The 13,500-nt window shown below is 52.4% G+C and overlaps 8 protein-coding genes across 8 annotated transcripts; 5 read left to right on the top strand and 3 right to left on the bottom strand.

The window, feature by feature from the left end:
• Positions 1 to 778: 778 nt before the first annotated feature.
• SNOG_14764 (hypothetical protein) lies at positions 779 to 1,060 on the bottom strand (the record flags this gene model as incomplete). Its single annotated transcript, XM_001804894.1, has 1 exon — positions 779 to 1,060. One exon carries the CDS (start codon positions 1,058 to 1,060, stop codon positions 779 to 781), a length of 282 nt encoding a protein of 93 aa, XP_001804946.1.
• A 468-nt stretch (positions 1,061 to 1,528) lies between these two features.
• Positions 1,529 to 2,720, bottom strand: SNOG_14763 (hypothetical protein; the record flags this gene model as incomplete). Its single annotated transcript, XM_001804893.1, has 3 exons — positions 1,529 to 2,242; positions 2,291 to 2,461; positions 2,508 to 2,720. The coding sequence occupies 3 exons, from the start codon at positions 2,718 to 2,720 to the stop codon at positions 1,529 to 1,531; spliced, it is 1,098 nt and encodes a 365-aa protein (XP_001804945.1).
• Positions 2,721 to 3,914: 1,194 nt separating this feature from the next.
• On the bottom strand, positions 3,915 to 5,229 carry SNOG_14762 (hypothetical protein; the record flags this gene model as incomplete). The annotated part of the gene is made up of 2 exons (XM_001804892.1): positions 3,915 to 4,525; positions 4,623 to 5,229. The coding sequence occupies 2 exons, from the start codon at positions 5,227 to 5,229 to the stop codon at positions 3,915 to 3,917; spliced, it is 1,218 nt and encodes a 405-aa protein (XP_001804944.1).
• A 994-nt stretch (positions 5,230 to 6,223) lies between these two features.
• SNOG_14761 (hypothetical protein) lies at positions 6,224 to 6,677 on the top strand (the record flags this gene model as incomplete). Its single annotated transcript, XM_001804891.1, has 2 exons — positions 6,224 to 6,316; positions 6,516 to 6,677. 2 exons carry the CDS (start codon positions 6,224 to 6,226, stop codon positions 6,675 to 6,677), a joined length of 255 nt encoding a protein of 84 aa, XP_001804943.1.
• A 719-nt stretch (positions 6,678 to 7,396) lies between these two features.
• SNOG_14760 (hypothetical protein) lies at positions 7,397 to 8,024 on the top strand (the record flags this gene model as incomplete). Its single annotated transcript, XM_001804890.1, has 2 exons — positions 7,397 to 7,413; positions 7,469 to 8,024. 2 exons carry the CDS (start codon positions 7,397 to 7,399, stop codon positions 8,022 to 8,024), a joined length of 573 nt encoding a protein of 190 aa, XP_001804942.1.
• A 363-nt stretch (positions 8,025 to 8,387) lies between these two features.
• Positions 8,388 to 8,755, top strand: SNOG_14759 (hypothetical protein; the record flags this gene model as incomplete). The annotated part of the gene is made up of 2 exons (XM_001804889.1): positions 8,388 to 8,459; positions 8,528 to 8,755. The coding sequence occupies 2 exons, from the start codon at positions 8,388 to 8,390 to the stop codon at positions 8,753 to 8,755; spliced, it is 300 nt and encodes a 99-aa protein (XP_001804941.1).
• A 510-nt stretch (positions 8,756 to 9,265) lies between these two features.
• Positions 9,266 to 11,265, top strand: SNOG_14758 (hypothetical protein; the record flags this gene model as incomplete). The annotated part of the gene is made up of 3 exons (XM_001804888.1): positions 9,266 to 9,442; positions 9,559 to 10,192; positions 10,244 to 11,265. The coding sequence occupies 3 exons, from the start codon at positions 9,266 to 9,268 to the stop codon at positions 11,263 to 11,265; spliced, it is 1,833 nt and encodes a 610-aa protein (XP_001804940.1).
• A 1,569-nt stretch (positions 11,266 to 12,834) lies between these two features.
• On the top strand, positions 12,835 to 13,460 carry SNOG_14757 (hypothetical protein; the record flags this gene model as incomplete). Its single annotated transcript, XM_001804887.1, has 3 exons — positions 12,835 to 13,018; positions 13,069 to 13,104; positions 13,159 to 13,460. 3 exons carry the CDS (start codon positions 12,835 to 12,837, stop codon positions 13,458 to 13,460), a joined length of 522 nt encoding a protein of 173 aa, XP_001804939.1.
• Between the last annotated feature and the right edge of the window lie 40 nt (positions 13,461 to 13,500).

The raw sequence follows: 13,500 nt of genomic DNA, 5'->3' as shown, positions 1-13,500 counted from the left end.
GGCTGCCCCGCACAAAGACGGATTCACCTCGACAGTTCTGGTAGTCAGCGAACAAGCAGAGAGGGTGTTCGTGGCCTTTGTTATAGGTCTGATTATTGACACCAGCTCACTTGGTGACCACGCAAATAGAGCATGAGAGATACTCAGGAGGTGGTATTAACATGTGTGACTGAGGATAGCGAACGGGGAGAAGCACTTTGATGACATGCCATCTGGGAAGGTATTAAAGACAGAGTGTGAGAGAATCATGTAGTTGGCATTATGAAGATTCATAATAAGTCTACACCGTGTCAAGAGACTGTAGTAAGCTCGCTGCGCGCCCATTCCCCTGGACTTCACAGCCAACAGCTGACCGCGAAGCTAAGCTTCAACGCCACTGTTTTTCAGAATCCTCCTGGCTCGCATAACATAGCTGTTGATCCCAGTCTGAATGTTGTTGATGTTGGTAAGTGCGGCCATGGGTATATGCGGGCTGATGGTGTGTTTGCATGGCCTGCTGGTGAATATACGTGGGCTGTTGTTGATTATATACGGGCTGATGATGGAAAGCACCAAAAGAATAATGCGAGGCCATCGAGGGCGCATCACTCAATGTCTGCGGATGAGAGTCGGTGCGCCAGGTCATGGCAGCTTGCGTGTGCTGCGGCTGCGGTATCGACGGTCGCACAGTGGCTGCACTCATCGCCTGGTAAGAGTTCGGGCTCGTTTGAACGATCGAGTGTTGAGAATAAGGTAAACGAGCTAAAATGTCAGCGGCTATACACGGTGATGGTGAGTTTCAATTCTGACCTGGTGCGTCGCTCAACGATCGTGCAAAGATGTTGCGGAACTGGCTGATCTTGGTGTACAAGACTTGTCCATCGACTTGATAGCCTCTCCGAGCCAATGCCATGTGGAGGAAGAGCCCAGGTGCACCGGTATTGGTGTCTTGCATGATATCAAAGGCTTCCTCGAGCACGACCTTAAGTACGCCAGCGGTGACACCCAGATCTGCGGCAAGTGTTGCGAGCGCCAGCTTGCCCGTATAGCTCCCTTCAGTGGCCATATTGCTCTTGTCCATACTTTGAGGCTCACAACGATCGGAGAGAGGAGTCGCAAAATCGTACATCGAGTTGATTTGGTGCGTTGTCGAAGATGGGAGCGTCGGTTGTCAGATACGTACATCGCTGTATCACGTGCGCCCTATTATGACAACATGGTGAAAGAGGCCAAACGAAATATTTCGTTCACATAATGGCTCACACGAACATTTTCATGGAAGGGAGGGCTTTGCTGCTAGAAGTTGCGTCGCAAATTGGGGAAACGCAGTTCTTGTATGTGGGTGCAGTGGGCGGCCCGTACCATATTGGTTTCTGTATTGGTGAGCAAGCTGAATCGAAACGTCAAAGATCCGTCAGTGACATTGAGGAAATATATACTAAATTAAGATTTACAAGAATTGAACGACAAGCGTGCGACACACTTGCCACGAACATTACCCTGTCTGATGGGCATGCCCAAACAAAGCAACCCCTCAAGATTGAGGCACTTAGCAAGAAGCACCAGCAGGGACATTCAAGCACTTAGAGCTCTTCTGACCACCAGTAATGCTGTTGCCAGCCCATGTCCAGCCCGAGCAAGCACCCTTAGCACAAAGAATGTACACATTCGTGCCCTTCGCCGCAACAGTTCCCGTGACATCCTGGATCGTCAAACCGGTGATCGGCACACCAGCAGTAGGTGTGCCAGTCGGGCTACCGTTCTGGTAATCCTGCTCAACCACAATGCCGTATTTTGCGATGTTCGAGAGCTTAATGTTCTTGTAGGTGATGCCGCTGACAGACCCAGTTGCACCGTAGACGGTCTTGATGCGCACGCCGTTGTCCGAGTTGGAGATGCTAGAATTGAGGATGTTTACGTTCTTGACGATGTTGTTGGAGCGGCCGCCTACGGAGCCAATCGAGATACCGTGACCTCCACTGCAGATGCCACCAGTAAAGGTGATATCCGAACCGGAATTGATTGCGAGACAGTCGTCCTGGTTCTTGATGTTGGCGTTGGAGATGGTGACGCCAGTCGAGCTACCGACGTCGAAGGCGTCGGTGTTGTGGCCGCCATTCGCTACGTCACCCGCAGAGTTGTCGATGGTGATATGGTCGAGGGTGATGCTGGTGGCTTGGTTGATGGAGAAGCCTTGAACAGGAGTGTTCTTGATGTTGAGGTTGGTGATGCGAGAGGATGTTAGGGAGTGTGCAAAGAAGAACTGCTATCTTAGTGTATACTCTTGGAACAACATAAAATATATGCTTACCTTGGGCTTAGTCTTGCCTCCATTGCTGCCCTTTCCGTCCCACCACTTGGCACCAGCAGCGTCAATGAGATGGCCAGTAGCTCCGGTAACAGTGATGCTGTTGCCAGAGACTGAGATCAACGGGCCTTCCCACTCCTTGTAGCCAAAGGTAGTCGTTCCCTGGAAGGTGACCTACGGATATTAGTAAGGGACACTGGCAATCCATATCAGCACTCACTGTTGTACCGTCCTTGAGCTTGGTCAAGTCAAGGGTCGTGCCCGCTGGAACTGTCATGTCTTTGATGATAATGGCTGAGCAAGATGCTTTGCCACTGGCGAGAGCAGCCGCATCAGAAAACGTGCAACCCGCACGAGCATCAAGGCTCGAAGGTGCTGCGTACGCGAGCGCACCAGCGCTGAGAAGAAGAGATGTGACCTGCATGGCGACCATGATGTTGAGTGATAGAAATTAGAGAGACTGCAAAAATGAAGGAGCTGGTAGTAAAGAATGAACTGAACGCTTGATGCATCATCAAAGCCACTATCTCATCGTTATACTTATACAGTTGAAAGCGCCTCCGGTATTACCGGCTTGAGTCGTAAACCAGAGTCGTGGGCATTGTGAATTTCTTCCGAAGCTTGTCGTTCTGGGCAAGGCTTGGGTTCTTCTAGATTAAGGGTGGGTGTGGAGATGATGGGGCTAATGCAGTGACGCCGAACGACAGTTAACATGGAGTATGATCATTCTGCAAAGTGTGCCTCTAGATGTTCTAAGACGGTTCTATCCCGCTATCATCATTGAGATTTGCCATCGCGCCATCGGCTTTTGCCTCTTCAAACTAAAGAAAGCAGATGTCATCGTATCAAACTTTCATAATAGCATCCAGCCATTAAGCTCGCTTATCACGCAGGTTTTGCAGCAGGATCGCGTGCCGCCCGTCGATGCGCGAACGGGAGCATCCCTGCCCTGTCAAATTTCGGGAGGCGCATGGTGAAACGAACGCGCGTGCGGACGCCACAATCCCATCTGTTTGGTGGATCAATCGCACATTTCTAGAAAACATGGCGCTCGGACGCGAAACAGGATGCAGATGGTGCAACGTCTCTGATTGATGGAATGTACTTGCATGACAAGAGGGGTTGACCGAAGAGGTCTGGAGTGATGCCGGGCAAGGCTCCGTGCAGATTAATCGAGTCGCTCAACACCACGACCATCGTCGCGACTACCCAAAACGTATCTCCGCGTGATTCTATTTTATGTCGCGTGGATTCGAGCTCATCAAGTAGTTTCCACGAATGGCATGGAGTTGACTGCAGTGATTATTATCGACTAGCTACATAGCTAGCCCAGCATAGACTTTTCGCGCTTTCAGCGGAACTGACAAGGTAAGAAACCGGCAGTATTCGTACATGTTCACGTCTCTGCGCACGGAGAGGCTGTTGGTATTCGACCGGCAGATTTAGATCTGTCGCATTTTGAGTGAACCGCTTCGAAACAATCAAATACGACGAAGAACGTCCGAATAGATGGCAATGCTTGCTCCATTTGATGTAAGGTGAGCCTGTCAACTGCCCCTAGCTTCGGCTACTAGTAGAGCTCAAGAGCGTGCGTACCATGTACCCCAGGTCTTGGCTGTGCTAACCCTTACGCCCCCGAGATTGTCTCCACAAACATGCCCCAGGCCACCCAGTTTCTCAGCAACTTCGACGCCATGAGCTTGAGGTTCCTCCGTACGTATGCGATGTATACAGCCTCGACCTCCATCGGGCAGAATCCCTGCTTCGCTGTCCTGAGGTATTCAAGCAACCAGTCCGCGCACCAGAACAAATAAAGACACCTTGTTCGGTATATCTGGAGATCGAGCCCGTCGATTTGCGGAGTCGATTCCATTTGGGCTGCTTTAGGCCCGTTCAAAGCTTGGCCGAGGGCTACAACAAAGGAGGGAAGGGAGATCAAGACACAGGTCTCGTCGATGAAGCCATTAGCGGTAGCTTCGACAGCGCCTAACTCGATCGTTGTTGCCATGGATTGTAGAATTTTGGTTGGAATCAGATCTCCATAAGAATGGAACGTGTTGCTGAGATCCTGTGCGTATCTTTCGAGTCGCTTCTCTACTTCCACACCTGACATGTTTCGGATGTATTTGCGTGCACATTTGCGATTGTCCTCGATGGCGTCCTGGGGTATAATGTCTGCGCCCAGAGTGAGATGAACGTCTCGCCGCGCCTTCAGGATCAAAGCGCTGCGGTATAGTGCTGAGGGGTAAATCCCGCGCGATATGCTTACGTCGTCGGCCAGGTGGAGAATATCCCGGCGGGATCATAACTGTGTTCTCTTGGTTATAAAGCTCACAACGCCTCAGTAGCGTGGCTTCGTTCTGCGATGCACTACCCGTGGATTCAGACACCTTGAGGCAGCACAGCTTTCTTACGATTGCATGAACTGAATCGTCCTCGAACAGTAGCTTGTGGAAGTAATGGTAGTACCTCGATGTTGGGAAATCGAGGAGCAATCCACCCAGCGTAGGTTCCAAATGTACCACTTCGGAACGATTAGACAAAAGATTGACTTCATCGTCGGGTGCCACTAGAGAGAAGTCCAGGCTAATGCCGTGGCGCACGGCATCTTTCTCCGAGCACTGGTACATGATAGTCGCGTTCTTGGAGTCGTATATCATGGTCATCGGCAATACAGCTTCGGCTTCATCCAAGTGACCAATGGTCTGGAGTGCATGTGATTGAAGGCCTTCGGAACCGCGGAATACGTGATGGGTGCCGGAAATGCCTCTAGTCTTGCCATCTCGTTCTTCCCAAAGCAGCGCCATTCGGTGACCGCTGAAGACATCGTCTTCATTGCCCTCAACATGAAAATTTTCCAGTCCGTCTTCCGACTGTGACTGCTCAGGGAGCTTCCATTGGCGTGCTTGTGTGGTCAAGACCGCGTTGACTGCACCACCCATGCGATATGCTAACAAAGCGATAAGCAATGGATGGAATAGACCTTGCAACATCGAGGGCTCCGCCGCAAGCTGTTCGGGGCATCTAACGAATCTGCCACCGTAGGCGGCATCGTCATTGAGCAGCGACCGCCATGCGTCTCGCAGACCATAATCGTCCTCGTCACTTACATCCTGGGCCTCCAATCACTATGGCCACTGCCTGCGTGTGTTGCAGAATGCTCGGCCAGAATCGCGAAACCTGGTTACGGCTTCATTGGCAATTTCGTCGGTTGGGCAAGCTTCTCGCAGTCTTGCGAGAATCTGTTTTCGATACTGCTCCACTCGCTGCAGTTTGAGTCCGTCATGTCTCCTACGCGCTTCTCGTGTGAACGTGCGAGGCGCAATCCTGTCGGCGATGATGGCGCAAGCATTCGCGTCGGCTTTATCGATACCTGTCATGTTCAACAGATGAACAGGACAGTGTCGGATGGTTTGATGGGTTGATGGAAGGAAGAGACACCTCGACACAGGTGCAGGTTCACTGAGGTAATCAGGCGGAGCGGCGACTCCACTAGCTTTGAGATCAGTTAGCCTCGTGAGAGGTGCGGAGATCTTAGTCCTGAGAAGGACCAGGCTGTACGTTGATTAGGATAACACGCAAGTGATTGGACTGGTTCGGTTGTCACATTGTTTGAAAAATTGAGAAGTAAAACAAGGCCTACGCAGCTCCAGTTTCTCTTCAACACATGCCATGTTATTCTTGCAGAGCCACAAGACGAGTGCGTGGTGAAGGGCGTTTGCGGAGCGACAATGAGGAGAAAAAGAAAGTTTTACTTAGTCTCTTGTCTGAGAGCAGCGTGTTAATGATCAAGGTGAGGAACCTGATGGACCAAGCTGTTTGTGATACTCGAGAGGTGAGAGCTTGTCAAAGAACTTGCTGAGACAACAAACAGAAGAGTGGTTGACAATCACGACCCGGGATCAGCGCCTCAGACAGGACAGGCCAAGCTCCACAATGCGACCAACGATTCGTAAAGCAGCTCGGAACTCAGGCGCAAGAATTTTCGCTATCATGGTCATCAGTGGAAGCGAGGCAGTGACTAGCAGTGTAAGTAACACTGTTCTGAGGGCATTCACGCGGCGGAAAATGGGGAGTAGAAACGACCCAGTCGTGACAGGGGCAGTACAGGCCAAAACTTAGGAGCAACATAAAGTCAAGTTGGAGAACACTTGCAGGCTGGACGTAGCTGGCGGTCTCGGTACTGTCCTGGTCATTCGTACTCGATGCTGGCTGGGCATGATCACAGCAGTATGCGTCTCCAGTGCGGTTCGAAATCGCGGCCGGCACTTCTATCTCTGCTCCATTTGAAGGCTGTGCGCAGCCTGTCGAAAGAACTAGCAATAATTTCGAAATGAGCATACTGATCCAAGGTTGGGGATGGTTCGATGAACAGAGTGTCGCCTCATAGACATGCAATCAAGCAATGATTGCCAGCGCCTTGCACACTCTGATGTTTGTACGGCCCCCAAAGGAAGCAGAATTTGGATACCACATCCCAGAGCGAAGCGCTGTTGCAACATAGTAGCAAAACCAGCGAGAGAAGTTAGAATAGCACTCATGAGGCTTCATAAGCTGCGCGATGATCTTTGGCGTCGTCGTACTGTTTATGTGGAACGGGCATGAGAAAAAGCACGGCATAGTTGTAAGGCAGGGGCGTATTGGCCACATAATGGTAACAATGGAACTCGCGTACAGGCTGATGTCAGGAGAGACGCAAGGTGATGGGGAGGAAAACGCGGAGAGGGCGCCCCGCTACAGCGGGCCTGACGAGCCAATGGTGACGATTTGTAGATGCGAAAATCGCAGGGGCCCCCAACACCCGCTTCAACAACGATGATTGGCATTCTCTTCCGACCTTCTAATCACCCCAGGCTCCTTGCTTCATCGCCTCTCTCAATCCCAAGAATCAGTGCCCGGCATTTGAAGGGTGGGTGCAGGCTCAGTTCAATGGCGCGAACGGTGCGACCTCGGCGGTTTGCGCCTCTTGATCCTGCCAAAAGTCAAGAGGGAGACAAAAGACCACAGCTGAAAGGCATCGTATTCGACGTTGACGGCACGCTATGTGAGTCACATCGATCTTCGAATGTTTTTTCCCGCCTAACAGAGACAGGTCTGCCGCAGAACTACATGTTCGCAGAGATGCGGTAAGGCAACGCGGGCATGCACAACATGGGACCGGTGCTGACTGCATACCTAAAGTGCGGCCCTCAACATTGAAAAGCCCACAGACATCCTCGACCACATCTACTCGCTCCCTGAAACGGAGCAAGAAGAGGCGCACGAGAAGATCCGCAACATCGAGCGCACGGCCATGAAGAGCCAACAGCCACAAGCTGGCCTCGTCGAACTTATGGACTACCTGGATTCGCGAGGCATACAGAAAGGTATCTGTACGCGCAACTTCGATGCGCCAGTCGAACATCTTCTCACAACCTTCTTACCCTCGTCCAAATTCAGCCCGATTGTCACGCGAGAGTTCAGGCCACCCAAGCCCGACCCTGCCGGCATCCTGCATATCGCTAAGGCATGGATGCACGAAGATGGAGGTGACAGTCTTATCATGGTGGGTGATTCAATCGATGATATGACGGCTGGACATCGTGCAGGCTGTGCGACTGTGCTGCTGGTCAACGACGTGAACAAACACCTCGCCGACCACGAGCACACTGACCTTGTAGTAAAACAGCTTGATGAGCTGATTGCAGTCTTGGAAAATGGCTTCGAGGGCCGTGCTGATCCCAGCGACAGAGCGTAGACACCAGTGGTTTTGTAGAAGAAGATGCGCAATAGTCAAGATAGTTGTACGTTTGCGGAATGCGACCTCGCACAACGTCTCCACAGCAACACGACTTCACACACCCTTACACCTCTTCAGCTTGGTTTAGGCGCACCGCAGGTAGCTGCAAGTGTGGTGCGACAGCCCGCGATCGGCAACATGGCTCAACACCAGGCACAGTGGGTTCAAGACGAAGTCCGAGATGGGTAATTGGCTGGGCGCGGTCGGACGGGTGTGCCTTGCTCCAGGCGCGTGCGATACTGTAGTTCCACCGATCCGGGAACCAGGCTATTATAAGTGTCAAGTGTTTCGCAACTCCAATTTTCTTCATCTCATCCCATCATGACGCTGTACAATGCCGAGCAAGCTGTGCAGATCCCGACACAAAGGGTTGAAGTCGCTCAGTCCATCAGGGTCATTAATTACGTGATCCACCAATCTGCGATGTCACTGCCCTGCAAGTCGCACGTTTCATGTGGCAGGTGGTTGATCGATTGATCGCAGCATGGCCGACGTGCAGACAAGATGCGGCTCAGAGGTTCAGCGTCAATGTCCGAGGCCCGATTTCAACACTAGCAGCGCACATTCTCCGAAGCTCACCAAGCGTCCCAAGCATTCTCCTTATCCGGCTCCCACACTCCCACACCAAGCATTCTCACGGTGACGACCCACAATACAAGATGCTGTTCATCCAGATTATGATCCCATGACGAGCTGGTGCCAAGCCCGTTGCCCCCGCGGGTAAACCCAAGAACAGCGTCGCCTCGCTGCTTCCATAGCACTAAATCATCGACGTGCAAGGCGTCCAATAGTGGCTAATATAGTGGTGACCTCCCTCCAATGACAGACCCTCGGGTTTGGCCAATCCTAACATGACCTCGGGATGCTCCTCACTCCACACGTTGCACAGGTCCTGTTGTAACCCTGCATCTGAGATGTCGATCCCGGACCTGCGTGAAACACGCCACAGACATGCGCCTTCTTGATTCGGAGAGCATTGTTTATCGTTATGTGTATGTGTGCCGAGGAGCTAATGGGGCGTCCACGACCAGGTTGCGGATTTATAACGAGCGCGGCGCCGTTTGACAAGCTTCTCTCACTACTCTTTCACATCTTGGCTGAGAGGGGTCTAAGGCTGCGGGATCTCTGTTAGGTATAAAGGTCGCTCATTCCTACCTCGTCACTCCTTCGACACCGGACCTTACGAGAAAAACTTTATCATGAAGTACGCTTTCATTGCCGGTCTACTGGCAGTCGCCGGCGTCAATGGCGCAAGGACTTCCTTCGTCATGCCTGAGGATGGAGGCGAGACTGTTGAGCACCTTCGCCGCGTGCCTGAGGGCTGGAGCGACGTAGGAGCGCCCTCGGCAGACCATAAGATGCATTTCCGCGTTGCGGTGCGCTCCGTATGTGTTCATCGTAATGATCCGAAGTGGTGGTGTGTCATTCGAGTCTCGAAGATGGACCTCCGTTCAGATTGCCCCGAATCGAATCGCGTGCTAATCTTTCCTAGGCCGACAGCTCTCTGCTCGAGCGCACGCTCATGGACGTCTCTTCTCCCAGCTCTCCGAACTACGGCCAGCACTTGAAGCGTAGCGAGCTCAAGGACCTCATCAAGCCGCGCGCAGAGTCTTCAGATGCCGTCCTCAGCTGGCTCCAGGCTTCCGGTATCGAGTCGAGAGATATTGCGAACGATGGCGAGTGGATCAGCTTCCGCGCGCCTGTTAAGCGCGCCGAGGAGATGATGGGTGCAAAGTTCAGTACTTACCAGAGCAAGACCCGACGGGACGTGAAGAAGGTGCGCTCATTGAGCTACTCGGTTCCCAAGGAGATTCGCCGCCATATCGACATGATCCACCCCATCACTCGTTTCGGTCAGCTTCAGCCTGAGCGTAGCCAGGTCTTCACTCAGGGATCGGCTGTCAGGACTGCGGCTGTTAATGCTACCTGCAACACGACTGTGACTCCCAGCTGTCTTGCAGACCTTTACAAGTTTGCCGACTACGAGGTCGACGCAAGTGCGCCAGTGTCTATTGGTGTCAACGGCTTTCTTGAGCAATATGCCCGTTACTCTGACTTTGTGAAGTTCACTTCCACATACGCACCGAAGGCTGCGGGAACCAACTTCACTTACACTCTTGTTGCTGGTACGTCTATTGCTATCATGCCCCGCGCTCATGCATGCTAATTCTGTAAAGGTGGCTTGAACGACCAGAACTCGACAGATGACAGTGTCGAGGCCAACCTGGACATTCAGTACACGGCAGGCCTTGTCGGCCCCAACATTAAGACCAGCTTCTTCAGCACCGCGGGTCGTGGTAGCCATATTCCTGATCTGGATCAGCCAAGTGCAGCCGACAACGAGAACGAGCCCTATATGGAGTTCTTCACATACCTCCTTAGCCTCGAGAACGAGAAGCTTCCATCTGTTTTGTCCACGTCGTATGGGGAGAGCGAGCAATCTGTCGGCGCCCCGTACGCTAACAAGGTTTGTGATATGATCGGTCAGCTTGGTACTCGCGGTGTATCTGTGATCTTCTCCAGCGGCGACACCGGCCCAGGATCAGCCTGCCAGACCAACGACGGCAAGAACACGACTCGTTTCCAGGCCATCTTTCCTGCATCTTGCCCATATGTTACATCTGTTGGCGGCACCTTCAACGTCCAGCCAGAGCGGGCCGTCTACTTCTCCTCAGGCGGATTCTCAGACTTCTGGAAGCGGCCCGCATACCAGGACAAGGCTGTCACCAACTACCTCAAGCGCCTCGGAAGCCAGTGGGATGGTCTCTACAACGCCGCTGGCCGTGGTTTCCCGGACGTTGCGGCGCAAGGTCTTGGATTCCGCGTCGTCGATAAGGGCGTCACGGTGCCTGTCGGAGGAACCAGTGCATCCGCGCCCGTCTTCGCATCGGTTGTTGCACTGCTCAACAACGCCCGGAAAGCTGCTGGCATGTCACAGATGGGTTTCTTAAACCCCTGGATTTACACAGTGGGCTACCAGGGTCTCAACGACATCGTCAACGGAGGCTCAACGGGCTGCGTGGGCCGTAGTATTTACTCGGGCCTGAAATCACCGCGCGTGCCTTATGCATCATGGAATGCGACGGTTGAGTGGGATCCCGTGACTGGACACGGTACACCGGATTTCGAGAAGCTGCTGCGTCTTGCGACAGGCAGTGGATACGGCACTGGGCGTCGTAGTCTTGCGGGCAAGGTCTAGGCTGGAAAAGAGCTTAACTTTTGTGGAAATGCATCTTACATATTGATGGCATGGCTCAATGTTATTCTTTACAAACTCATGGGAATGTCTGATTGATATGTGATGTGCTGACTGTTGTGCTGGTGACCGAGCAACCCCAGCATAGCGCCTATCCGAAATGCTGACAACCGCCGTACGCCACTACCGCTACCTTATTACCAGCCGTAAACCTTCGCGCAACCTCACCTCTTGTCTGTCTGTACACTTACACTCGTAACTATTGCTGTCTCCGCGTTGTACCTTCGATTCATGCACAAACATTTTGCCGTCTCCACAGCGCCACAAAACGATCCCTCGCCAGCTTCCGCATTTGGTTAACGCAACAATCACCTTATCGGCGGCAAGCACCCCAAGCATTGGCTGCGGGCGCTCGGCCTTGCTTAAATCCTGCGCGGCGAAATGTGACGAATTGGGATGAAGTTTTGATGATCCGTGGACTGAGCGCAAAGGAGGACGAGGGGGATGCTACCACCGGGCGGCTTCAGGCGTCTCGACGGGACAAGTTCATTGCGCGGCACGGCATGCAACGGCGCAGAACTCCAGAGATTGACAAGAATGCTGCCGGGATCATTGAGGGAGAAATGTGCTTCTCTGAAACCCTCGCAATCACGACAAGAGTCGTTCGGGCTAATCAGCTGGTTCAGTCTAAAATGAAGCGACAATTTCCGATGACGGCAGCTGTCAAGGCGCACCCACATAGATAACAATCTACACCTCCCTAACTCACTCAATTTAACGCGTTAAAAGTCACCTTTCTGTCTCTCAAATCCTTTTAAGTATAGGTCACGATTTCTTCCTTCGAAGGCAAAAGCCTTGTTTCTGTCCAAAAAAAAATCTTAATTCTGTCTTGCTTTACATAGCTGTGGCATTGCAAAGTTAATGAAAAGAGAGATAAAGGGATTTCGTAGAAAGCTCTAAACCTAAAGTAGGCGTAGGTCTGGTCGACATGATCTGGTTGGCTCGGGCCGGCTATTCTCTATGCGGGTGCTCCTGAACAGCTGCCCCCGATGACCTGGCTCGTGTTTATCAGTTGCGACCACGAGCGGGTCTCCAGAGGCTTGACTGGCGCGCGGACGACTTGGTTGAGCTTCTTTGCTTAGCTTCGGTCCAGCGACATGGTCGTGTGCCTGAATCGGTCGGGTGTCTTGAACTCCCCCACCTCCCTGTCGACAGCATGCATGCGTGCACATGTGCAGCATCTGCGAGACCACAACGGTGTGTCGACAAACATCAATGCCTTTTTGATGCTGCATAGGAACTTCTACGACACGGGAAGACTTGTTAAGGATGTCCCAGTGGCGACAATCACATTTGTTGCCTTCCAATATGTCCTGCCTAATCGAGCTTGAAGCTATCCGCGCTGTCGACTATCGTAATCCCTGCCAGGGCGAAGTACGGTTAGGATCTAGTGCTGAGTGACGTCGGTCCTACAGCTCGCGCCACATTTTTCTAGAAGTACTTGAGGACCTAATTACCCTCGTGGTCTCTGTCTTCACCCGCGACAAGTCAAGCTGAACGACGGTACCCATCATGCAGCTTCTTTCACTTCTGGCCATTGGTGGCCTTACTGCCAGCGTTGCTGGTAGGAGCATGCAGTCGGTTGGAAAGAGAGAAGAGGCCCCGAGACCGCGCGTTGCTCGTCCACACCCGTTGCGCAATGTGCAGTCGGTGAAGCGTGAGGCGACGTCGATCATTAATACCGAAGCGTCCAAGAGTAAGGGATCGCACCTCGTGAAATTTTCCATGACTGACATTGAGTAATAGAATTCATTGTCAACGGCACGGCAGGAGCTATTCCAGGTAAGTCTCCGACGCATGAATTCTGCATGAATCATTACTGACCTCACGCCAAAGATGTGAACTTTGACATTGGCGAATCCTACGCCGGACTTCTTCCGATCAGCGACAAGGCAAACGACAGTTCCATGTACTTTTGGTTCTTCCCGTCTGAGAACAAGGATGCCGATGACGAGATTACGATCTGGTTGAATGGAGGACCTGGGTGCTCTTCGCTCGAGGGCTTCTTGCAAGAGAATGGTCCGATCTCGTGGCAGTATGGAAGCGCACCTTTTGCTGTCTACAATCCGTGGAACTGGGCGAACCTTACCAACATGGTGTGGGTCGAACAACCAATAGGGCACTGGGTTTTCATCTAACAAGGGAAATACGACCGCTACAAGCCAGGAAGAGACCGCA

The sequence above is a fragment of the Parastagonospora nodorum genome, assembly GCF_000146915.1.
Source record: "Parastagonospora nodorum SN15 chromosome Unknown scaffold_33, whole genome shotgun sequence".
Lineage (NCBI taxonomy): Eukaryota > Fungi > Ascomycota > Dothideomycetes > Pleosporales > Phaeosphaeriaceae > Parastagonospora > Parastagonospora nodorum.
The sequence above is the reverse complement of the archived record's forward strand: the minus strand, read 5'-3'. Positions and strand labels throughout refer to the sequence as shown.